General features: G+C 39.3%; 1 protein-coding gene across 1 annotated transcript in view; it reads left to right on the top strand.

Moving 5' to 3' along the window:
• Positions 1 to 14,080, top strand: part of Thsd7a (thrombospondin type 1 domain containing 7A) — a 364,412-nt gene that overhangs the window by 223,488 nt on the left and 126,844 nt on the right. The window contains exon 6 of the mRNA XM_028755943.1: positions 673 to 885. Coding sequence (XP_028611776.1) covers positions 673 to 885 — 213 coding nt within the window. The remainder of the gene's footprint in view (positions 1 to 672; positions 886 to 14,080) is intronic.

Below are 14,080 nucleotides of genomic sequence, written 5' to 3'. Positions count from 1 at the left end.
CTCTCTCTCTCTCTCTCTCTCTCTCTCTCTCTCTCTCTCTCTCTCTCTCTCTCCTTTCCTGTTTTCATGTGAGTTGGGTGGGAGTATCCTATCGCTGACTGTAAAATCATTCTCTGATTTCAAATATGGCTGCTTTGTTTTACAAACTAACCTTACCTTTATTGTCATGGATTAAAGATGTATACTAAAGGCATGTCTGTACACAAACCAGATCATACTATAATTCATAATGTGTTTGTATTCTGGCCAAGTCATATAGACCTAGAAAGCTTTTGGATAGAATTCCTTGCCAGAACAGTCATGTTGCTGGATTAAAAGTCCTTTGCAGGGTATAATTGAACCATAAACTATTTTCATTCTTCTTGCTCTTCCCTTCCTTCCTTCCTTCCTTCCTTCCTTCCTTCCTTCCTTCCTTCCTTCCTTCCTTTTTTCCCCTTCCTTCCTTCCTTCCTTCCTTCCTTCCTTCCTTCCTTCTTTCCTTCCTTCCTTCCATAAATGGCTCATGACTCATATTAAGCTTAAATTTGTGAATATATACACTGGTTTTTTAATTTGCACATCAGTTCTCCCCTCTACCTTGGTCCAGCCTTCGCTTTGGTGTTTAAATCATCTTTCTGAAATATTAAAACTATGACATTATCAATCTATATTTTTCCTTCCCCAATGACTCAGGATTCAAATTAAGGAAGCGACGCATTACTAATGAACCTACAGGAGGTTCTGGGGCAACTGGAAACTGCCCTCACTTATTGGAAGCCATTCCCTGTGAAGAGCCATCCTGCTATGACTGGAAATCAGTGAGACTAGGAGACTGTGAACCAGATAATGGAAAAGCCTGTGGGCCTGGCACTCAAGTTCAAGAGGTTGTATGCATCAACAGTGATGGTAAGACGCATGCTTCATCACAGTTCAGGGAAAAGCTACCTTATGTTAAAAGCAAATCTCCTCTCTCTCTCTCTCTCTCTCTCTCTCTCTCTCTCTCTCTCTCTCTCTCTCTCTCTCTTTCTCTCTCATACACTCATACACTGTTGCTGAGCATAGTGATTACATTAGCTATCCAGAATATTGATTTTATTTTGTGTTTTTATTAATAATATTTTAATAATGTTTAATTATATACTATTTGTATATTTGTCTGGACACAGTCTGTGCTTTGACCCATCAGCAGCCTTTCTCCTCTTCTCTCCAGTTGTCAGTCTCCTTTGTTCACCTACATTGTCTCACTCCTGTTTTCATCTCAAATAGACATACAAGATTTGATTGATCTCTATAAAAAGTTCAATCACACATAAGCAAAAACATGCGATATTTGTCTTCCTGTGATCCACCTAACTCACACAACACAATTATCTTCAGTTGTATGCATTTTCATAAAAACACTTTCTCTAGTATTCTTCACGGATGAGAAATTCCATTGTGTGTATCTTGCATCTTCTTTACCCATTTCATTGTGGATGAATGGAGTCCTTTTAACTTTGAAAGGAGAAGAGATGAGGTGTGCTCAGATAAACTAACATCAGCAGGAGAATATTTTAAAGCAAACGTTTAGAACTAACAAGGAGATTTTTCTATGTAATATTGTTTCACTCGCTTGACTATTAAATGTAAATAAGCAAAGGGGTTGTTGGCATGCCTCCATAATTCTTTCATTCTTCCTTGATCTAGCGCAATGATATAACTTTTATTGAGCCCCCATGCCACAAGGCCTGTCACAGCACACTGGGCTGAAATCAGTGTCTTCTCCCTTCCAGGGACGTAGCTGAGCCAGTGGATGTTTGTTGTCCACAGAGTCCCTTTCATCAACCATAGTACAACCTTGTACTTTACATTTCATGTTTGTTTAGTAAGATATCATGTCTTGATGTGATATCTGATATAAGAAATGTAACTTCTTCCTAAGAATGTATTCCTATTTGGGAGACCCCTCAATGTATGCCCAGCAACTCATGAGCCAAACTCTCTCTGTCACAGTCTAAGCCCTCTTGATGGATCGTCTCTCAGGGTCCTGCTCACTCTCAAATCCTATGACTCTGCATCTCAGTGAAGTATGAGCATTGAACCCCGGGGTCCCATGATCTGAGAGTTTATGCTGTCTGCAGCATATGCAGAAGCATCCTGGTGTCTCCTCAGAGACTCTGCAACATCTGGCAGCCGGCATAATTCCTTCCATCTTACTTTTCTTCCAGCAAGCAAAATTGTTTCCTCCCAGGGCTTCGTCACTGCTCGGTAGTAAGAAGAATTCTCTGAGGTGGGAAACAGACATCACTATCACTGAGAAATTAGCCTTTCACCTTTTAAACACAGGCTGTCATCCTGTCCACGGTCTGCAATAGTCACTCAGGATAACACTGAGTTGAATCTGAGCTGGCTCCTGACATTGAACCATGAGACAGAGATTGTTGCTTCAGATCTTTCATGATGAATTTATGTCCTCTGTTTTGTCTTATGGAGCTGCAATAAGCTCTGATGAAACCTAACTTTAGCTTTCCCCTTTTTTGCTCTAAAGCACAAAAGAAAAGGAGACAGAGATTGGCATTCTGATATTAGTGTACAGGAAAACAAAAGAAAGAAAAAAATAATCTTTGCCTCTCTAAGTGTGACTGAGAACTCACACTTCAAATATAATTTACATTGAGTGTACATATTATGCTTAGTTGCTGAAAATCAAACAGTGATATTTACCTCTTGTTCTGATACTACTTCTTAACTTATTTTCTCAATTCAAATCATTTTTCTTGCTTGTTTAAATACCTAAGAAGGTATTATGGTCCCAAGTGTTACAAAATGAGTATTTGAATGAAGCAAAAATATCAAACAGAAGTGAATTATCATCAAATTTCTGCCTCCATGTTAGCTGTCTACAGAATAGTCAGATCTATTTTGTTTTATGCAAATATCTTAATGGATACTATGAAATTTGAAAATATAGGGGAGGGACCACCTATTTGCATAACATCAGTGAATAATTTTGATTTTGTCAACTGAAAAGTTTTAGTATCATAAGTAATCAGATCTTTTCCTCTTTCTATGGAATATTTGTGAAAAGTATAGACACATTAGACAAGTCCAATTGTATTACAAAATACTGTTTGTTATGACTAAACACAAGTTGATATCTCATAAGTCATGTGAACTAAACCATCTAAGAAGCAGGCATACATTGTCCAGTTGCCACTCTTTTCCTATACGAGGATGTCTTATCCACCATTTCATTGGCCTTGTACACACCATAACCAATACTAATTTGTCAAAGATGTAACATAATACCTTAACTGACTCAGCTAGACAGATGCACAACATAAGTAAACCTTTAGTATAAGTCTAAGGTTTGTACATGACTGATTCATAGCTGTACTAAAGTGCATGAACAAGGCTGGAGACCTATAAATACTGCTCCCATTTCATCCTGTGGTCACCTAGTAAGTGTTTAGCAGCTGCACCAAATGTTGCTTTGTAATTAAATCAGGCCCAGGGAATTAACATTGATTAGTAGTTCAGACTCTACCCCTAGGCTGGGGCTGCAGCTATAGATTTTGTTTTATAATTAAGTTAAAGTTCAACTCAGGACATGAAGAACTAGAGATGATGAATCTTGAAAATATTAAAAAAAACCTATTTTCTGGTCCCACGTTCCTCACTAATTTCACAACTTTGTTAAGGACACAAAAGCATCTGAAGTCTCGGCATGCTTTGTCCTGAATTATTCTTGCGTAGGCTTCCAGAGACCATTAGGGAATCTGCTGCTGCTTCTTTCTCCAATTGTCTTGTAAGGAACAGGGTTGAGGAAAGGTTGTGAGAAAGGACAAGTGAGTTTTATGTAAATTCTCTAGCAAAAGAGGACGAGTAACAGAGTTTCACAGGGAACAGAGCACAGCACAATCTGAGAAGAGATAAAGATCTGATGTGTGATCCAAACTGAATTTCCTGAGTGAACCCAGTACCAGATCTCTAGCACAATTAGGAGCCCCTTCAGGTGAAGGAGAATGCATCACTTGAGAGGGTGTGATACATTTGAGTATCTAAATTCCCCCTTTGTTTTCATGATACATGTATATTTTACTTAAATATGTATATTTTACTTGATGAGCTTTTCAAATGGGTGTGTTAGAGGCAGAATGAAGGCCACTAAGCTGTAGATATGCACATGGTGGTCTATTTATGCCTGGACTTCAACTATCGGGAGGCTGAGAGGAACTGGAAAAGTTTAAACCAGCTTGAACTATGCACTAAGTTCCAAACTACCCTGAGAGCTAAGCCTGAGCATTGACTCAAAATAACAAATAAACAAAATAAGCAGGAGTTTGGAAAAAATTATACTATAGCTTGAACCTATGAACAAAATATTTTGTTATTTTCGTGGCATCAGTGTTTTCTTCCAGAAACATTGTTTCAGAATGTTGACATTACTCCACATGAATGACCCAAATTCAGTGTTTGAAGTTTTATAAACTGTTAAAACTAAGAAGCAGTGTAGAGGTAACTTTTATTCCACAGATGTAGTTGTCTTCTCAGAGGCATACTGCTAAAATAAGCTCACACTTTCTAGTGCTTTCTGGACTCGGGCTGGTTCAAGTCAACCGTTGTGGCTCAAACTCCTCTCTAAGCTGAATTACTCAAAACTGGCTTCTCCCAGCTTCTGGCTGAATTGATCTGCTTGTCTTCAAACTAACCGGCACTCTGTTCTAATCTGTCTCTTTCTCATTCTTTGGCTTGTTCTGTCTTCACACACACTGCTCCCCAATACATACACACACCTGTCTTTCTGTACTGCTCTCTTAAGTATCCTGTCTTTCCTACACTGTTCTTGTCTGAACTGGGTGTATACTATCTCTGATTCATTCTGTCAAATCTTTCTCTGATTGGTCACTTTGCTCCTCAATTAGACAGCATTTTCAAATTTGGATGATTCCTTCTATAAAATAACCTTACCTTGAATTGTCAGGGATTAATGGTGTATACTCAGGGGAAGTCTGTATACCAGCCAGATCATATTGTAATCCGAGGCATGTCTTTATGCAGACCAGATCATATAGACTTAGAAGGTCTTTGGATATGATCCCAGAGCAGCCATGTTTCTGGATTAAAATTCCTCTACATAGCAGTTTCAAAGGCTGGTGAATTTGTTACTGTCTTTTTTTAATTTACTCTTGTTAGTAAATGATATTTGATTAACAGTACACAATTCACTCTCATAACTAATTCATAATTATATGAGGCCAAGGAGAATATTTGTGAGTCTAGGCAAGTACTTGGTTGCCGAGGTACATTCCAGCCATATAAATTGTTTTTTTCTTTTTATAATATTCTCTTACAATTGTACAAGAAAAAGTTTGTTAGTATTGTTCCTCATTTCACAGTCACTACTGACACAGTTGTGAGCACAAGTAGAATCACTTGCTAGAACTTGGTAGTTTTGCTTTATCATTATTGAATATAGTATTTCACCCAAAGACTCAGTGCCATAGCCCCCTGGCTCAATTTTCAAAATGCAGAAGAAAGTCTATTTTATGGTGTGGATATAAAAATGTCACTCACAGTTTCATGGGCTTGAGCACTTGATTTCTATGTGATGGACATGTTTGGTGAGATTGTGGACTGTTTAGAAGATGAAACAAAGCTGGAGGAAGAGAATCACTGGGGACCAGCCTTGAGGTTTCTTCACAGGCCCTGCCTCCCATTCTATCTCAGCTTCTTCTTCTGCTAAGATGTGAAGAGTCTCAACTGCATATCCCTACCCCTGTCCTTTCCCTTCCTTTCCATGAGATAATGAATCCCTCAAACTGTGAACTAAAACAACTCTTCCCCCTTTAAATTACTTCTTACCAGGTGTTTGGCCTCAGAATAGAAAGAGAAAAAAGAAAATATGTATACAATTTGCATTATACAGACTCGACATTTATGAATAAGGTATTTAAGAATGAAAATAGTAATTAATATAGTTTATAGTGACAGTTTGTTGGGGTTAGCATGGGGCAAACATCAAAATCAAGAATGCTGCTTGTTTGGGGGAACTATTTCAATTTATTATTAAAGGAACCAGGAGCATTGACTAAAACTGCCTACATGAGATTTTATTATTTTTGTCAGTGACTTGGTCTGTAACTGCTTACTCCTTTCAAAACCTTCACCATCAATTTCTTCCCCCTGTAATTGGATGTGTGCATATTCCCATCTAAATAGAAAAAAGGGAAGATGCACACTATTTTTCCTGAGTACTGTATACCATTCTTTATTAATCCTATGTGATTAGTAACAAGAGGAATGCAAGCATATACCCTTTCATTATCTTGAGGTAAACACAAGAATGAACATTGTATTAGTCAGGTTTCTCTAGAATCACAGAAATTATGGGTAGTCTCTATATGGTAAGGGAATTTGTTATGATGACTTACAGTCTGTAGTCCAACTCCCCATGACTCAAGAGATGTACTTATTTTGGTTTACAGTTTCAGAGGCATCAGGTCCTCATGGTAGAAAGGATATGGTGGAGAAGTGCATCTTTCATCATGTTGGCCAGGAAAGAGAAAGAGAATGCTTTACTAGTTGACTTTTTCTGCTTCCCTTTTCATTTCTTCTTGACCACGACCTATAAAACAGTGCTCACCAGACCGATGATGATTCTTCTCTACTCAACCCTCTCTGAACATCCACCTTTCCACATATAATGTTTTGTTTGCCTCCTTGCTGCATCTCATTCCATTCAAGTTGAAAATGATTAACTATTACTAAGCAGTGCAGGTATGCAGTTCCTCAAACCATTTCCATGGTCAGTGATCCACTGAGAACCACAGGCCCAAGTATACAATTGTACCCACAACTGTGCTCAGTTACCATGAACAACAACAAAGCGCACATGGGACTAAGTCGAGAGGAATCCATGCATAAGTTTCTGGAAGTCCTCTCCAGGTAGAATCATAGAAAGGTTTTGGTTTTTCCATCAATGACTTATGACAATGCAAATGATTCACTGCTTCAGTAAAGCTCACCAGAGGTGGGAGTTCAGGGAGTTAGTCATATGGTCACAATCTATGTAACACAGAGCAATTTCCAGAATGCCCAAAGACAGGGCACTTTGTAGTAACCTTTTAAGCACAAGCGTTACTCTTAAAATGTAAAGAATGGTAGATCCCTTTAGAAATTCAAATACCCAGATATAGAACAAGATTCACCCTTCTGAATATGAGAATCTAAGGATAAGAGGTATAGGATGATACAGAAAATTTTCTTCACAGTGGAACATGAGCTGAGTATTGAGTCCCATTTGATGAAACTCTTATCAGAATCAATGAAACTTTGAAGATGGTGATTATAATAGGAAAAGAGATGATTTTTCTCTTTTTGCATCAATTACTGGACCATAGCTACCTGGAAGAAAGAAGGTGGATCACACAAGGTTAGTACTATCATCATTATGCCAAGAGCCATCCACAGAAAGTGAAAAATGGGGCTTTACCAGGAGAATCTGAGATGGGTGAAAAGATCCAATTAAAGTGATTCCAGGAGATCCACTGTGACCACAGACACAGTACATTATTCAGAAGAAGGTTCCAAGCAAAACTGTAGAAATATTATCTAAACTGGATTAAATGGAGACTATGAAGAGAATTATCTTCTAACCTTAAAAGGACTGGTCATGCTGATATATCTCATTCGATGTTAGGAGAATACTTCAGTGGTTTGTGTTGGCTGACAGGTGTGTGGCAGTCCCTGAATAATAGCAGCATCAAAACAAGCTCATTTGTCCTTCAAAATAAAATAGGAGAATTTTAGGTTTTATCTATCAGCATGTAGAAATTGCAAGAAATTTGAAAGTAGTAAGTGAAGATAAGAGATGATTCTAGAAGCAAATGCTTCAGAAAAAAAATCAAAGGAAGATAGAGGATGTCCCCACCCAGCCCTCCACCCCACCAGACCTCCCTATTTCCTGGAGCTACCAATCTCTTGAGGATTAGGTGCATCTTCTCTGACTGAGTCCAGACCTGGCAAGCCTCTGCTGTATATGTGTTGGGGGCCTCATAACAGGTCTTGTATGCTTCCTGGTGGATGGCTTAGTGTCTGAGAGAGCTCAGTGGTCCAGGCTAGTTGAGACTACTGGTCCTTCTACAGGGCTGCCCTCTTCCTCAGCTTCTTCCAGCTTTTGTCTAATTCAACCACAGGGGTCACCAGCCTCTGTCCATTGGTTGGGTGCAAATATTTACATCTGACTCTTTCAACTGCTTTTGGGTCTTTTGAAGGATAGTCATGATAGACCCCTCCCCCTGTTTTTATTGGATATTTTATTTATTTACATTTCAAATGTTATCCCCATTCCCAGTTTACCCTCCACAAATCCTTTTATTCCATGCTCCCTCCCCCTACTTTTAGGAGGGTGCTCCCCATCCACCCAATCCTGCCCCCCCCATCCCGGCATTCCCCTTCACTGGGGCATCAAGCCTTCCCAGGACCAAGGGCCTCTCCTCTTATTGATGCCCGTCAAGGCTGTCCTCTGCTACATATGTAACTGAATCCATGGGTCTCTTCATGAATGCTCTTTGGCTGGTGGTTTAGTCCCTGGGAGCTCTGAGGGTGGGGGGAGTCTGGTTGATTGATATTGTTCTTTCTATGGGGTTGCAAACCCCTTCAGCTCCTTCAATCCTTTCTCTACCTCCTCCATTGGGGACCCTTTGCTCAGTCCAATGGTTGGATATGAGTATTTCCCTCTGTATTTGTCAGGCTCTGGCAGAGACTCTCAGGAGACAGCTTTATCAGGCTCCTGTCAGCAAGCACTTCTTGGCATCCACAATAATGTCTGGGTTTGGTGACTGTATATGCAATGGATCCCCAAGTGAGGCAGTCTCTGGAAGGCCTTTCCTTCAGTCTCTGTTTCACACTTTGTTTTCATATTTCCTCCCTTGAGTATTTTGTTCCCCCTTCTAAGAAGGACTGAAGCATCCATACTTTGGGACTTCCTACTTCTTGAGCTTTATGTTGTCTGTGAATTATATATTGGGTATTGAGAACTTTTGGGCTAATATCCACTTATCATTGAGTGCATACCATATGTGTTATTTGTGACTGGGTTACCACATCCGAGATGATATTTTCCAGTTCCATCCATTTCCCTGAGAATTTTATGAATTCATTGTTTTTAATAGCTGAGTAGTACTCCACTGTGTAAATGTGCTACATTTTCTGTATCCATTCCTCTGTTAGAGGACATTGGGGTTCTTTTCAGCTTCTGGCTATTATAAATAAGGCTGATGTGAACATAGTTTGAGCACTCCATATCCTCAAGTAGTAGTGTCAGGCCCTGGGGACTCCCCACATAACTGGATCCTACCTTGGGCCTGTTGCTTTACCTCCTTTTCCTCAGGCTCTTCTCCATTTTTGTCCCTGCAGTTCTTTCAGACAGGAACAATTAAGGGTCAAAGATTTTGACTGTGGCATGACAACTTCATCCCTCACTTGATGTCCTGTCCTGGAGGTGGGCTCTATAAGTTCCCTCTCCCCAAGTAGGGCATTTCATCTAAGGTCCTCCTCTTTGAGTCCTGAGTGTCTCTCACCTCCCAGGTCTCTGGTATATTCTGGAGGGTCCCCGCACCTCCTACTTCCTGAGATTGCCGGTTTCCATTCTTTCTGCTGGCCTTCAGAGCTTCAGTCCTTTTTCCCCACCCAGTATCTGATCATGTTTCCCCTCTGATGACACAGGAGGGGAGGAGGGATGAGATATGGAACAGTCAGAGGGCAGACTAGGAGAGGGACAAAATCTGGAGTATAAAAAAAAAAGATTAAATAAAATTTTTAAAAAAGTAAGACATAGAAAAAGCTTCAAGCAGGCCACAGCTAATTACAAGTATTAATTTGGCATGAAAGAGATGACTGATTCCTCTAGGTCATTATTAATAGTAGCCCTTTACCTCTCAAGAGTGTCTGGGTGACTGGGTTCCTCTGTGGAATTTAAATTATTCTATTTTATCTTTAGACATTAAGGAAACTTTAGAAGGCTATAATCCTGTAGACTCAGGGCAGGCATTTGGATAATTATTTTTAAATGTTAGAATAACTTTAAGGTCCTAGGTTAAATTATATTCATAGATATTTTTGTTTTTTTCAATCACAGAAAATCCTTTTGCTTTATATTTTATCAAAATCATCATTAATGATAGACAAGAGTATCATGATATACAAAACTGAGAGACAGGCCAGTAATTAACCAAAATTTTGTTTAAATGTATAAAGAAACTTTATCTAAGGTCGATTTACTTACTTACATAACTTTTGGTAAGAACTCTGAGTTTAGACCAATGTACTTTTCTACACAGCTAGCTGATAATGTCATTTCTCCAAAGGATCCATCATTTGCTGGCACTTAAGTCTGTTTCTCCTAACAAATTATATGGCCAGTATATGGAAAAGCTGATCTTGTAAATGCTACAACCCATTCTATAACTGAATCTTCCCTCCATAATTTAAGTAATAAATGTACCAAGAAGTTCCCTTCCAGGAGAAAAATATGACTTTTAATATATTTTGAATATAACTACATTGGGTATTGTGTTTAAATCTGAGATCTCTTACAGTTAGGATCAGCTAACATTTTTGGTTGGAGTTCATTTTTTATAATTGGATTGATATTCTTTAATTTTTTGTAAAAATAAAAGTATCTTGTTGCTGTGTAGTAATGACAATCTTACATATTTTGATATTTTTAACAAAAGTTATTTTCCTTTTTTGAAAAAAACAAAAACAAACAATCAGAACTAAGCCAGTGCATTTTGAATTGCAATGTTATAGCTGACAGGAGGAATATATGGAGAATTTTTTAAGTAAATTAGAAAAACACTTGCCATAAAACTTAGTATTTCATTATTTAGCATCTATTCACATAAAATCCCCACTTGACTGTTAGTGATCATTCTCAGTTCCAAATTCAAGAGAAGACAGAACCCCGCGTTGTCATATGCAGTGGTAAGGTAACAACACAGCCAGAACAGCCAGTTTTCTTAGATCTGGATCACCTTACACCAGAACAGATAGACTAAAAAAAGTTTAGACAAGAATTTGTTGGCTAAGCCTAAGTCATATATCTCAGTCCATATATTCCCCATCGTCTCCTTTGTTCCTTGAACTGTGATAATGTTTCTTCTATTATACCTCTCCCCTTGTGACTCAGCTAACAAGCCACATACTATCAAGTCTCTGGAAATCTTACAAGGTCAATTTAACACCCTTGTCCTAAATAGTGTGATCAAAAGAGTCTCCAAGCTAATCAGACCAAGGGAATTGTAAAACATCCCATATTTTGATGGGAGATTCTCAATAGAATTGGTGGTCACTACAGACAACTTGCTCTGTTTCCTACAGACTGCTCCTGTCAGTGTTCCTTCCTTAAATACTGCCTAAATACCTTTAAAAAATCCCATTGCAACAGGACTCTACAACTTCCTGCCACCAAAAGCCACACTCAGCTACTTCTGGAGTTTCAAACCCACTGTCTGACAGCATAAAGTCCATTGTCATTCTTTCAAAGTTGATTTCTTCTCTATTTTATCATCCTAGTGCATATTACCACAACGAAATCCTGTTGATAGACTGAAAATGGGTGGGTGGGGGAAAGTAAAATAGATAGGGAGACAAATTCCATGAGTGAGGTAGTATAGGGCGCAGAGCAGAGGATAAACCTCCATTGCAACATTGTGAGATAACAAAGGCTTTGGAAATCTGAGAAACAGCCAAGTACCTAGTGTGCTTGTGGTGAAGTTATTTAGTGGGAGAGGACTTGCAGGGTAGATTTAGAGATGCTGCATAGGCAGGAAACATTCCAGGGCTTTCTTCATAAGGTATTCTGGGATTACCAGAGTCTGAACAAAGACAAATAAAGATTGACATCTTCTCTAATAATCACTCATATGGTTCATTGAGATTGAACTTTAATGAGCAGAAAAGAAAGAATGAGGGTCAATAACATTAGTCCAGGTGAGAAAAGATAGTGTCTTGCATGAGAGTTCCTTTTTTATTCTTTTTTAGTTTTTAAAAAGTTTATCCTTTAATCTTTTTTTTCACAGTCCAGACTTTATCCCCCTCCCAGTCTACTCTCTGATTGTTTCACATCCCACCCCTCCTCCCCTCATCTCCATGAGGATGTCTCCACCCATCACCCACCTCACCAGACCTCTAAACTCCCTAGGGCCTCCAGTCTCTTGAGGGTTAGGTGCATCTTCTCTGATCGAGTACAAACCTAGCAGTCCTCTGCTGTATGTGTGTTGAGGGCCTCATATCAGTTGGTGTATGCTGCCTGGTTGGTGACTCAGTGTCTGAGAGAGCTTAGTGGACCAGGCTAGTTGACACTGCTGGTCTTCCAATGAGAACACCCTCCTCCTCAGCCTCTTCCAGCTTTTCCTTAATTCAATCACAGGGGTCCCTGGCTTCTATCCATTGGTTGGGTGTAAATATCCGCATTTGACTCTTTCAGCTGCTTGTTGAGTAGTTGCTGGCAGAGGGTAGTCATGATAGATGCCTGTTTGTAAGCACACCATAGCATCAGTAATAGTTTCAGGCCTTGGGGCCTCCCCAGGAGCTTGAACCCAATATGGCCCTGTGATTGAATCTCCTTTTTCTCAGGCTTTTCTCTAATTTTGTCTCTGTAGTTCTTTCAAACAGAAACAATTCTAGGTCAGAGTTTTTGACTGTAGAATGCCAACTCAATCCCTCCACTTGATGCCCTGTCTTTCTACTGGAAGTAGACTTTACAAATTTCCTTTTCCAACTACAGGCATTTCATCTAAGGTCCCTCCCTTTGAGATCTGAGAATCTCTCATCTCCTAGATCTCTGGTACATTCTAGAGGTTTCCCCCACCTCCCACATCCCAAGGTTGCCTGTTTCCATTCTTTCTGCTTCCCCTCAGGGCTTCAGTTCTATCCCTCTTCCTCCCCCCACAATACGTAATCATGTTCCCCTCCTCTCCTCCCTGTCCCCTTTCCCACCCAGGTCCCTCCCTCTCTCCTCTGCTCCTGTGATTGCTTTGTTCTCATTCTCAGCTGGGTCTGAGACATTAGATGAAAGTTCTAATAGTGCCATCCAGAATATGGACCTGAAAGAATTATTAGAATTTAGAAACAGGGAAGTTACAGGGAGATACTGCTGTCATGAGATCAAGTGTTCTTTATGCTGCCATTAGGATGCTTACTATGAGTCCTCCCTTGCTATGTTACACAATTTGGCTGTTTTACAACCTCTTACTGGCATCCTGATGGCTCGTTTGTGAAGTTCAAAGCAATTTTGTAATTGCAGAATGCTCTGTCATCTTCCCCTGCTATTGGCCACCACATCCCTCCTTTTATCCAGCACTGTGCATTTTGTGACATTTGGAAAGTAGTCAGTCTAAGTCTCCATGGTAGACCTGTTAGTCGCTCCTGGATACTACCTTATTATCTTTGCATCCCTATTTCTTAGGACGATCTCCACATAATAGGCTGTCAATAAACCTCTGGCCCATCACTAATTCCTTTCTTTTACTCCTATATACCACCTCCTTTAAAGAAATGACTCTCAATTTTTTTTTACATACATTTTTGTTATTGCCCTTATTGCAAATTTTAGCATTGCCTGTCAGATGTCAGATAAAACTTGGCATCACATTGCACACCCTAGTAACATCTGGACACGCCTTCAAATTCCATTACTCTCAAGTCTCAGTACACTGGAGCAAAGAGAGACTGCCTTTTCAAGGGGATAAAAAATAAACAGGATGCCAGGGTTTTTTTGTTTTTTGTTTTTTTGTTTTTGTTTGTTCCTGAATTTTGAAGACTTTTTCTAAGAAAATTTTATCCTTTGATTATTTTTTTTTTGATAGTTGGTTTTCTAGATCTCAGTGATTATAGCACTGGATGTAGGTCCACATGTGAGCTCTGACAGTCAACTTTTTTCTACTGTAATAAGATATGTAAAATAATCAACTTATAAACAGAAAAGCTTATATTGGCTCATAATGTTTATTCACAAGCGGCCCATTGCCTCTAATGGAGGTACTAGATAACAAGATAAAAATGTTACATTCACATCATGGCTAGGCAATAGAAGAGAGAGAAAAAAGAAAAAAAA

Source organism: Grammomys surdaster, unplaced genomic scaffold (genome assembly GCF_004785775.1).
Source record: "Grammomys surdaster isolate TR1022 unplaced genomic scaffold, NIH_TR_1.0 126091, whole genome shotgun sequence".
NCBI classification, from domain to species: domain Eukaryota; kingdom Metazoa; phylum Chordata; class Mammalia; order Rodentia; family Muridae; genus Grammomys; species Grammomys surdaster.
The sequence above is the reverse complement of the archived record's forward strand: the minus strand, read 5'-3'. Positions and strand labels throughout refer to the sequence as shown.